The sequence below is a fragment of the Eucalyptus grandis genome, chromosome 2 (genome assembly GCF_016545825.1).
Source record: "Eucalyptus grandis isolate ANBG69807.140 chromosome 2, ASM1654582v1, whole genome shotgun sequence".
Lineage (NCBI taxonomy): Eukaryota > Viridiplantae > Streptophyta > Magnoliopsida > Myrtales > Myrtaceae > Eucalyptus > Eucalyptus grandis.
In genome coordinates this window covers 15,605,185-15,618,102 of record NC_052613.1, presented here as the reverse complement: position 1 = coordinate 15,618,102, position 12,918 = coordinate 15,605,185, and the positions used below count along the sequence as shown (strand labels likewise).

General features: G+C 38.8%; 1 protein-coding gene across 1 annotated transcript; it reads left to right on the top strand.

Moving 5' to 3' along the window:
* The first annotated feature begins 10,889 nt into the window (after positions 1–10,889).
* Positions 10,890–12,134, top strand: LOC104424499 (photosystem I reaction center subunit II, chloroplastic). The gene is made up of 2 exons (XM_010036946.3): positions 10,890–11,290; positions 11,618–12,134. The coding sequence occupies exons 1-2, from the start codon at positions 10,994–10,996 to the stop codon at positions 11,963–11,965; spliced, it is 645 nt and encodes a 214-aa protein (XP_010035248.2). The 5' UTR covers positions 10,890–10,993; the 3' UTR covers positions 11,966–12,134.
* Positions 12,135–12,918: the final 784 nt, after the last annotated feature.

Sequence of the window (12,918 nt, the reverse complement as noted above, 5' to 3'; positions counted from 1 at the left end):
GTGGCCAAGAATCATATGTTGGGCATGAGATCAGATTACCAACCTATGCATGTTGTCAAATTAGGAAATTCCCAATTTGGAGGTTCACAATGGATATGTATATCAATCAAATTTTCAAACTTGATATTGATGAGAAAGATTAAGTCAGTTCGTTTCGCGAAAAATATCATGTTTCCGAAAAACATTTTCCTAGAAGTCACTATCCAGGAAAATGACTCTATTTTCCTAGGTGTTCGACCAAAACCTAAATTTCAAGTGGAAAATATTTTCCACCATTCGTTAGCTAATTTAATTGTTTGGGAAAAATTATCAGAAATTGAATTTTAATATTTTTAATTGACCAAAAAATTAGTTTTTTTATATATTTTTTAAAAAATGAATTTTTAATTATTTATATTTTTAAAAATCAAAATTTTTATTATTATTTATTATTTCTTTCTTTTTCTTTTTCTTTTTCCCTTTTCTTTTCCTTCCTTCCTCCTCCTTCCTCCACTACCTCCTTCCTCCTCCTTCTTCCTCCTCCTTCCTCCACCACCGCATGCCCCGACGACGGCCAGTTGCCTAGTGGTCGCCAAATCCGGTGAGCTAGGCGAGGCTCGGCCAATCTCGCCCAAGCTTGCCGGATTTAGCAGCGAGCTCGAGCTCCCGATCCGGGCGAGCGAAGCTCCACCGCCAAATCCAACGAGCTCAAGCGAGGCCCGAGCCCGACCTAGCTCACTAAATCGGCCGGGCCGAGCTCCGCCTCGGGCCGGTAGGACTCGCCTTGCATGATCGGCAAGGCCCGAGCTCGTCGGGCTTGGGCGAGCTTGGCTTCGCCAAATCAGGCTAGGCGGAGCCTTGCCGACCTGGGGCAAGGCTCGAGCTGGCAACCGGCCACCAAGGAAGAAGATGAAATGGAAAAAAAAGAAAAGGAAAATAATTAAAACTTGATTTTAAAAAAAAAAAGACAAAAAGAAAAAGAAAGCATAAATGTGTTGGTGAAAAGAAACAAGTGAAAGAAGTTATGGAAAATGTTTTCCTCTTCTCAAAAGAGGAAATCATTTTCCACAATCTTAAAAGGAGATTTTTCATTGATCAGAAAACATTTCTTTGACCATATATTCTCCACCATCCAAACACCGGAAATTTCGGAAAATGTTTTCTCGGAAGTTGTTTTCCATAAAACGAACAAACCCTATAATGAATTAGGATGTGATTTTAACCTAAATCGAATAAAACGTTGCCAAACTTGACTCGATGGACGGTGTCGCGACCAATTTTTCGGGTGTAAACTGTTTAGCTAATGGATTGTTAAGCCTAAACTTAACTCGGGCTCTTCCAAGTCCATACCAATTCACAACTTAGGTTTGAATTGTTAACATGCAATTGAATTTTAACTACGAGTCGCCACTAATCTATTTTTGGTGGGTCGATTAGAAACCCTAGTAAAGTAACGGGAGATTTACTTTACTCCTACGAACCAGAGATTTGGGTACGGGGACTTGGTTACGTTAGATTTCTCTAACTTCTTTCGGTACCTTTCTTCTTTGAAAAAAAATGTTTAGCAGGCAGCTTGAATTGATTTTAAATTATCTCCCTAACATGTGAGGTGTTCATGCAGGTGCGCAAACCACCAATTTAACACCCAAGAAAGCAATTAAATAATGCATGACTTACCTCCAAAGCTACGAAAGCATCTGTAATGTTAAATTAAAATTCATATCAACAACCCTAGATATGGTTTCTAATTAACAAGCAATTACTCAATTTTTGTTTCCTCTTTTTCAATGAAGATATAGTCCATATGCAATACAATACTTCTAATCTAATATGAAATGATATGGCATGGCAATATGTCATAAACTATATGAATGAATAAGAATTTTTGTAATTTCTTAATGAACATGCAATAATTAAATATGCAATCTAAATTAACCAAAATGATTTAATTCTAATGACGTGCAATGCAATACAATGACGTACAAAATTATTTCAACTATAATGACATGCAACATGCAATTTAATATGCAGGGTATATGTCATGCGATATTTATTAAATGACCTAATCTAATGACGGGCAATTTCTAATTAGAAATGAACCTAACAATATTCACTAAAATGACGTGCATTTCATGGACTTAATTCTATATGACATGCAAATGACATTTTTTATTTTAAAAATGCAATCTATCCTAGAAATTGCAACTACTTTATCCTAAGACGAATTTTATGAAATTTCAAATGATCTAGCTAGATTAAGATTCTATCTAATTTAAACTAGGTATTAAGTCATAGTAAATCCTAATTTAAACTAAGACATTATCTAAATCTAAAATGCCATTTATCTTTAAAAGATGATCTAAAATGAAACATGCAATTCTAATCTAATATGCACAATGATTTTTTTTGTGTTTTTCTTTAATCTCGAAATTAAAATCAATACATAATTAACATGCAATTCAAATAAAAAACTTTTTGGATTTTTTATTTAAAATTCATAATAAGATTGCAATCCTAAATATGCAAGATGACAACAAACCTAATCCTAATTAAGATTTTTTTATTTTTTATTTTACGAAAATAAGATTTGACTCAATCAACTTGACGATAGAAAATCAAACAAAAGATAAGATTAATATTCAAAAATTGACGAACCATATCTCGCCCATGAGATCGGCAGCTAATTTTAAATTAAATCGTGAATCGAATCTCGAGCCGAGATTGGATTGTCGATTTTTGTAAGAAGATTGCGAGTCGGATTTCGAGCGCGAAAATCGGACTGTCAATCCCTAACTTGAGGGACTATTTCATATTGGGATCTCAATCACATATTTAAGGAACAATTCTACTAAAAACAAGCTATAGGAGAAAATAAACAAAATAATAAATCAATCAATCAAAGGACTACCTAATCTTTTTTTTCCTTTTTTTCTCTTTTTCCCAAAAGTGGGCTTGCTCGTGCGGCTAGTCACCGGGCAGCGAATTCCGATCGTCGGAGGGCATCACGGTCGGAGCTCCGGCGAGGGGGATATGTGGCGAGCAGACTGGCGGGTCAATCGGACTCAGGCAGAACAGCGTCGGATCGGAAGTGGTGCATGGTAGGGCTGCAGTGAGTCAGTCGGTTCGGGTAGAAGACTCCGAGTCGCGGCACGGCAGAGCAGCAGGTCGACGCGGCGTTGCTGGAGCTGTCGTCGGGTGCAGTGGACAACGACTCGCGAGAGCAGAGGAGCGGAGCAGGAGGTGGAATCGGGTCTGGCAAAGGCTCTGGGCAACGTTGGCGCAGGAATCAGGTGGTGGCGTCGAGTCGCGAGCGCAGGGCAGGGTGATCAGCGGCGGTGAAGACGGTCTCCGGCGGCAACGAACAGCAGGATCTTGGGTCGGCGCGGCACGGGCAGGCGTTGGGCGGCAACGGGTCACCGAAATCGTGGGTCGGCGCGGCACGAACGGGAGAGCTCGGGCGGACAACGGCGGGGCTTCGAGCGAGGTGGCCGCGGCTGGCTTCGGCTTCCAGGCGGCGTCGGTGTGGCAAGACTGCAGCGTCCGGCGGGCTTCGTGGCTGCGGGTGGAAGGCAAAACAGAGCCGGCGAGCGTGAGGTAGACGATGAACAGTGAACGTCCCCTCACCTCTGCCTTTTTACTTTTTACCTTTTCTCTCTCTCTCTCTGTTGCTGTCAGCACTTTTCTCTATCTTTTCACCTTTTGATTTTTTTCTTCCTTTCTTTTCGACGAAGAAAACCTAGAAAAGCCCCCCTAAGGTCCTCGTACTCTATTGCTTTTATAGGGGGTAGAAGATAGGTTTTCGATTCTTCCTTCAAATCTACATCCGCGATATATTTTTTACCAACCGATCACTATTGATAAGAATTCAAGATTACAATAAATATTTTTCGAAATCGCAATATCGCAAAGATAAATCGCAATATCGCAATATTTTTTCACACATATGCCTTATCCAAAAGATTTATATTTCGAAAAAATTTCAAAATTTCTCTTTTTCCACGAGATAATTAAAAACATGGGCTTGGGCCAACCTATTCGCTTCATGGGTCTGATCCATCTAATTTGAATATATCCGCCACCGGCCCAATAAAATGCAAAAAATGCAAATAACAAAATAAATGCAACTTAAATTTATATGCTATGCAATTAATATTTTTTCAGGAATTAAATTAACCCCTAATTTTTAATCTGATAAATGACTATACGGGTAACCAAAATTTAGGTGTCAACAGACGGCGGATTGGATAGTGACCAGCTCGATAGTTCATGACTGAGGGAAAGGAGGTGCTCAGTCAAACAGAACAGTTAACTGGCCAAGGGGTTGCTCAGCTAGGCTAGCGTGACGAGGTGATGCGTCACGGCAATGACAGCCGCTTGGTGGTGCTCGCAGTGGTGGCTCAACAATGCCTAGCCGGTTGGCTGGCGAATCACGGCTAAGGATGGTACATTATTGGGCCTTTCTCGGTGAAGCTATTCGGAAAGGAACTTGGGCATGACTCGTGGCTCATCTAGTTTGATGCATGCTGCATATTGCGGCGAGACCAATGGTAGCAGCTCAAGCAGGCATCAGTGACAGCCAAGAGGCGCAACAATGCTGCTTAGTAGGTTGATCGAAGCAGCATAATGGAGTTAGTGCAAGATAGCGGCTTGTCACGGTTAGTATCGTGTCTCGATGGCTTGAAACTGCAAGTCGTTGGCAGCGTAAAGGGAGGACTAGCACGTCATCATCGATGGAGGAACGTAAAAAAAAGCAACAATCTCATCATCATTGGGCAGTAGTGCCGATAAAGCAGCTTCATCAAGGGGCTCGACAACCATTGTGGTCAACAGTGAGGGGCAGTGACAATTGTTGTCGTGAGGAATCTCGGCCAAGGGCTTGGCCAAGAGTCTCCTTTTGTTCTCGCTCTCTCTCTATTTCATGTGTCGCTAAATGTATCTTCTGAATTATGAATTGCTTACCTCTAATTATAAGTGTTGGTTATAGCAGATTCCCTAAAACAGGTTCCGATACTTAATCGAACCCCTAAAACGAACACGGAAGACAAGCCCATAAATCACATGTATCACCAATCAAATATACACCACGGAATTAAACGTACTTTATTGTCCACAGATTAAACACCAATGCTGAAGTTCGAGGAAGAATCTGATCCCGTTCTATCAAAGAGCGTGCTGTCGTTATTAGGGGAGAAAAAACATTGTTTTAAGGGTACTGTTCTCTTACGTTTCTTAGAGGGAGAGTGTAAGTTGAAGGGGTACGCTCCCTTTTTCTTTCCCCCTTATGTTTTCTCTAACAAACGTAACTCTTCAACGTAAAACGTAGCCTTTCACATCGAATCCGTTCCTCCATGGGCCCTTATCTTGTAGGCCAGGCTTTTAAGCCCAACATGGGCGGACAGGCCCACTTGGGCTCATCAACGCATAGATAAAACCATCAATAGGGCATGGCAAAGTTTATATATAGTTAATTTAGGTTAATTGGCCAATCTTTGATGTTTGGCCTTTCTGGAGCAACGAGCTCAATTAACTTATAGTCACTCTCTAGCTAGACTCTTGATGGGCAGAAACTTGACTGAGTTGGCTCAATCTAGCCTATCTCTGTGATGATTTTCTGCCAGCCCTTAGTTTGCATGGGTTTGGCCGAATGGCACTTCTTATGGGCTTAATTGATGATAGGTTTAATCTCTTTGCAGCTTATTCTGATTAAACCCAAAGCCTTTTGATTTTGAGGGCTAAACCCGAGTCAATTAAAACTAAGAACTTAATCCACACAACTAACTTAGGTCCATTCTCAACTACCGATCCGACACAAATTCAATTAATGAACTAAATTATGTGATGAATGCTCTTAAAATATTTTTGCTTTAAAATTTGATTATAATATTTTTTTATTATGAGCTAAAGATTAATCCCTAATTTTCTATGCGATTAATCCCTAATTTTCTATGCAATTAATTCCTAAATAATTAGTCAAAATTTTTAGGCATTAACAATGTGAAACCTCCAATTCAGTGTTTCGCTTTGGGGGAATTGATCATCTTTAAATAAACGACGTGCGGACCCCTCAAGTGTCATAACTTTGGCCAAATGGACACTTAAGTGCCATAACTTACGAAATGTACATTTAAGTGCCAAAATCGGAGTAAAAGAAATCACTTCGCCAATCCGACCAAAATGCCGACGTGGCATTTTTCTGGCAAAGCACATCCAAAACGACGCCGTTTTGCACGCTGACGTGACAAAATAATACAAAAACGGCGTCGTTTTGGCCTGACGTGGTAAAAAAATAAATAAATAATTGATTAATTAAATTTAAAATTAAATTTAGTTAAAATATTAAAAATTAAAAAAAAAATTAAAAAAAAATCTAAAAAACTTTAAAATTTAAAATTAAAAAAAAAAAAAAAAGGAATGATGCCGTTTTAAAGTTTTTTAGAGTTTTTAAATTTTTTTTTTAAAGTTTTTAAGTTTTTAGAGTATTTTAGAGTATTTTAGAGTTTTTAAGTTTTTAAGTTTTTAAGTTTTTAGAGTTTTTTAGAGTTTTTTTTTTAAGTTTTTAAGTTTTAAGTTTTTAGATTTTTTTTAATTGTTTTAATTATTATTTTTTAACATTTTAACTAAATTTAATTTTAAAATTATTATTTTTAATATTTTAACTAAAATTAATTTTAAATTTAATTAATTAATTTAATTATTTATTTTTTTATCACGTCAGCCCAAAATGACACCGTTTTAGCATTATTTCGCCATGTTAGTGTGCAAAATAGCATCGTTTTGGGTGACCTTCGCCGGAAAAATGCTACGTTGGTGTTTTGACCGGACTTTAGCTGAAGTGACACGATCCGTTTTTTCGAATATGACACTTAAGTGTACCTTTTATAAGTTATGGCACTTAAGTGTCCCTTTAGCCAAAGTTATGGCACTTGAAACGTTCTTTTGCCTTAAATAAACTAGAATACATCTTTAGGTATAAGTATGAGTACCTATTAGAAAGGCAAGTACATATTTTATTTCCTTCTTTATTGATTTGACCTACTCCTACTTAATTGAAACTCCGCTGACTCATTATCCTTATCTTTCCAACAGAGTCAATACACAAAACAGATTTGATTTCCTTCTTTATCAATTTGACCTAAATCTCCTACTTAATTGAGACTCCGCTCACTAATTATCCTTATCTTTCCAAGCAAAGTCAATTCACAAATCCTACGAATGGACCTTTCATAAATGTTCATGATGGACAAAGAATGTTCATTATAAATTAACCCAAATGTCACTACTTATCAAAATACGTCACATAAATGAAGTCCCTAAGCCAATTCACGCTCGTCCTTTTCCTGTCACTTTTCTTAATATCCTCTCTTCCACCATCACAGGCCTTCTTCAGCGAGGTCTGGATAAAGCGCCATGTCCACATCATCAACAACTTGCCTGGTGACATGATGCTGCATTGCAAATCTGGGGACGACGATCTCGGGGCCCGAACCCTCCACCAGGGCGAGGAGCAAGTGATTATTTTTAAGATGAACTTCTTTGGCTCGACCCTCTTCTTCTGCTCCGCCCGATGGGAGTGGCGGTTCAGGAGTTTCGACGTGTTCACGGAGGAGCGGGATAAATATCGTTGTCGTGGGGATTGTAAGTGGTCTCTGCGAAATGATGGGATTTACTTTAGCAATAATGGCACCGCGTGGGACCGTGAGTATATGTGGGAATATGGCATGCCATAATGTGTAATTGAGCATTGTTTCAGTCGAATAAAATTTGCTTGAACTAAGTGGACATAGACTATATTTTTCATTTTTTTCCTGCTTAAACCGCTATGTCTAAACGCTGCGGTCGAAGAAAAGTTTGAGCCCTCGTTGTCAACATAATTTAAAGTAATCAAGGACCAATTTCATTGAGGTCGAACGAGATTTGTCGAAAAGCCAAGGATAAGACACTAAAAAAAGTCGTAAATAATTTTTTTTATGTATCTTTAGAGTAATATTCCATGGCGCCTCAAGAAGCTTATAAAATCAACAACTAGTCTAGATGGCATTTTTTCCAAAATTCAAGTATATATTTATTCATTGACTATGAAAAGATTTTTTGTCAACTCATTTTCCTAAGCAATTCAAGTGCTGGAAAATGAAAAAGAAAAATTATGAGAATTGATTTTCCATTGAAGAAATGGAGACGAAATTTGATGTGACCAATAAACCCGGGCATCGAAGGGCAGTGTGATCCCGTAAGGGGTCTCCGATTTAAGCGGTTCCTCGGTCACAAAAATATATAATAATAATAATAATAATAATAATAATAATAATAATAATAATTAATTTCTTGAATGAAGCAGAAGGACGGACTAGTTTGTTAGATCTCGAAGAGTCCAAGCACTTGTGGGCTTCATTGGCCCAAATAAAAAAGTGCTTGCGGGCTTCTTATCTGACTCTGATGTTGCCTCCATAATTAGGTGGATCTGCGGGAGGTGAAAGCGCTGAACGTTGCAAAATTAAATTTATGTCTATTACAAAACCCGTAGTATGTGCAATTTCTTGACCCTTTCATCACGGTTTAAACCTTTTCGGGTAATAAAACTTGCCAAATACAGTGTCAAAGCATATATCATGGGTACAAATCTTTACACTTGCTCTTATATTTATTCCAGGAATAAATACATTGAAAATCCTAAAATCTATCACAAAAGTACAACTACGTTCTAAAACTAATATATATACAACTTGTCAAATTTGTACAGTTAAGTCTTAAAATTTTTCATTTATCAAATTGGACGGAGTTAGTGGAATAACTTAATCACACCAACTTAACAAATCTTAAGACTTGATTATAGTTTTTGAAAATATTAGGGGTTAAAATTGCACTTCCATGATGAGTTTTAAGATTTAATTGCACTTTTTTAAAGTTTTAAAATTTAATTGCACTTTCGTGACGAATTTTAGGATATCCAGTACACTTATCCCTCTATTCTATGTACGGTGCATACTCTTGTTATTTCACTTTTTTTCCTGTCTCCGATGATGATCGGACTAGGCGGTCACGTGAATATCCTGTTCTTCACATATAAGGCTTGCAACAATGGGTAATTGATAAATAAATAATGCGATATGTATCCGTTGTTCGTCTGTGTCTTAAAAATGATTTTTCTAATGATGTTAATGCTAATATTTACGTGACATCTCTAATTTATAAGATGAGTCATAGTTTTGATCATTTATTAATTCTTTGTGTAACCTCTTGCCGGACATAAAGATCACCTTTTGGTATTTAGTATAATTTACAGCACAATATGTTGCGAACAATTACTATACTTGAAAAATTGTGAGACTCTCATTATAATATAGATCACCATTCCTTATGACAATTTAAGTACGCTAAGCTTGCCGTAATAAGAGGATTTATCTTACTTTTATCCACCTTTAAGTGAAGTTTATTTATTTTCATTGGGATAATCATAGAAACGGGACTTTGAGGTTTTGACCGATCCTCATTTAAGGATTTGAAGTTTCATCTTGATCAATCAAGAACTTCAGATTTTCAAAAGTTAGATAAAGATATGAAGATATCCGTTGATATAACAATGATATCACACTAACACCATTTGTACTTAAGGTCAAGGACTAAGAAAAGTATCAAAAAAGTCTTAAATCGCTTGTACCAATTCAGTCTCAAACCTTTTAATTATGACAATTTAATTTTAAATCTTCTCACGATTTATTAATTGAGTCTTTCTCGTCAAATTTAGCCGGAAATCATTGATGTGTACGCCAACCTTTAAATGTAACACGACCAACTCTAACGTGGATAGTTTCATAATTTGAAAAAAAAAATGAATTTATAATTATTGCTTTCTTTCTTTCTTTCTTTCTTTCCTTTTTATTTTGGCCAGCAACAGTCGCGACTATTGCCTTAGCCCTTACTTAGATCTGGGCTAGGGCCACCTCGCTAATGGCTGGCAACGTCACAATGGCCTCACCCAGGGCCATCTAGGCCGCACCAATGACCCTGTAAGCTTTGGATGAGGCAGCTCTTACCTAGATTCGACGAGGGCAACAACCCTTACCAATAGCTAGCAAGGGCTTGTTGGTCCTTGCCTAATGGCCAACGAGGGCTTGTTGGCCTCGACCGGCTGTTGACAAGCATTGCTAGCCAAAATGAAAGAAAAAAAAAAAAAATATAATATAATAAAAATTTCAAAAAATATTAAACTATTATTGAAAAAAATCCATGTTAATTAATCAAAATTAGTCGAATAGGCTCAATTGGTAAAATGTGAAAAATATTTATGATTAAATTGATAAAATTTCCGAAAAATCATATAATTAAAAGTCCATGATTGAAGTGACATAATAATAATATGTTTATGATTTTTTTTTTTTTTTTGGTATTTTTCCTGTGAAGGATTCATATGAGTCATCTAAGTCCTAACACAACGAATATATGACTGCAAACTGTTTCGATTAATTAGGCTCCCAACAAAATAAATCTAAAGCATAAACTCACTTGGGATGGTAGAACTACAAATATTTAAAGGAATCGGCACCATATTTTCGCAGGAGAAATTACTCAGTAAATCTAATGCGTGGATTGAAACATGAATTGAGCACTCAATCGATGAGATTCAGGTGCAATCCGCCGAGTTCAAGAGTCCAGATACATTGAATTCGCTGGAAAAATTGCCCTGTCATAATATTGGATTAGAACAATTACCTAATAATAAAATTTCCATATATATAAATCTTTCTTTGGGGCAGAGAAAAGAAAAGAAAAAGAAAATGTTTGTGCAGGTGTTGCGGGACCCGGAACGTATCAAAATCGACCCTCCTCATTGGCCCAACATACATCCACCTTATCCACATCCAGTTCCACACACCATCCATCCTTCCACGGAATCCCCAACCTTGATCACATTCTCTATCTCCCCAAATTCCATAAGACCGCTCAGCCCTTCATTTCTCTCCCTCTCTTCATCTCCATAGCTTCAAGGCCCTTGGCTATTCTTTTCGTCAAGTCCTCCATGGCCATGGCTACTCAAGCTTCCCTCTTCACCCCAGCCCTCGCCGCCCCGAAGTCCGGCGTCGACCGCGTGATTGCACCGTGGAAGCAGTCGGCATCCTCCCTGGCCTTCGCCGCCACCCCTAAGGCTGCCAAGTCCTCGCCAAGGACTGTCATTAGGGCTGCTGCTGCGGAGGGCAAGGCCGAGGCCCCGGTCAAGGAGGAGGCACCCGTCGGGTTCACGCCACCCGAGTTGGACCCCAACACCCCGTCCCCGATCTTCGGCGGCAGCACTGGCGGGCTACTCCGCAAGGCTCAGGTAAAATTAGTAGCCACCAGATTTTTTGTGGACATGATATAATGGCACGTCTTGATTCTAGAACATTGACTAATTAATCATTAAACCAATTATATTTATACTTAAACGTCCATTTCATTAATCAAGATGCTGACATTTCAACATGAATAATCATGTTTTAACTATGCCAAGAACTATTTACAAACCCATCGCGCAGTGTCTCTTTTAGGGCATCATACATAGTAGACTTGGACCGACTAGGATTATGTACAAATTATTTTTGTAGTTGATTGATTGAGTCGGCCGTGCCGGTTCTTAAACGATGATATGATACACCGGGTGTGCCAGGTCGAAGAGTTCTACGTGATCACCTGGGAGTCGCCCAAGGAGCAGATCTTCGAGATGCCGACCGGAGGCGCGGCGATCATGAGGGAAGGCCCGAACTTGCTCAAGCTAGCTAGGAAGGAGCAGTGCCTGGCGCTCGGGACCCGACTGAGGTCCAAGTACAAGATCAAGTACCAATTCTACAGGGTCTTCCCCAACGGCGAAGTTCAGTACCTGCACCCCAAGGACGGCGTCTACCCGGAGAAGGTGAACAAGGGCCGTCAAGGGGTCGGCCAGAACTTCAGGTCGATCGGGAAGAACGTCAGCCCCATCGAGGTCAAGTTCACCGGAAAGCAACCGTATGATTTGTGAGGCGGAGAAATAGGTTTTACTTGGGTTCGGAGTACTTGCTTCCTGATGTATTTTATCTGTCATTTAATGTGAGCATCGTGTGAAATGCTTGTTCCCTTATTGATTATACTTTTTCAATGTTGAAAGATCAAAATAGTATATGCTTGGCAAAAGGGAAATTTAAAAATCAGCAGTGTTTGAAGTTGCGAGCTCACCCATATTAATCACAGGGACGATTCGCTCGAGACGACTTAGAAACTAGTTCAAAGTGCTAGAGTGGCACTGAAATGGATGTCCTACGAAGTTGCACGATTCATGCTACCCCTAGTTACCGAGATTGTGTCGCAAGGATAATGTAACGAATCGTGCCAAACGATTAAGATGTGCAACTACAATTTCCCAACTTCACTGTATGAAATGCTATGCTTGTTTCTGGTTATTAACTAAACTTTCTCTAATGTTGAAAAATCAAATAGCACATACTAAAATGTGACTAAAAAATTCAGCAGTGGGTCCTCACTGGTATTAATCGGAGCGATGGTTCTCTCGAGACAATTCAAGAAAACTTGTTCAAAGCGGTAGTAGAATGGCCTGGAAATGGATCTGCTAACCCTAAATACCGAGATCATGTTGTAAGCATAATCTAGTGAATCCTGCCGAACGATTAAGATGTGCAATTACAACTTCCCAACTTCACTATATGAAATGCGTGATCCCAGTTATTAATTTTTCAATGTGGAAAGATCAAAATATTACATGCTTAGCAAACGAGTGACTCAAAATTCAGGTGTTTCGAGTTGGTTGCTCACTCGTATTAATCGGAGGGACGGGTCTCTTGAGGCTATTCGGAAAACTCATTCTAAGTGCTGGAATGGCATGGAAATGGATCTGTCACGTGCCGTAGTATCCCTCGACGATCATGCCACAAGCATAGCGTAGCGAAAACCACTTCTTCCTAAAACAGGCAAGGCCAC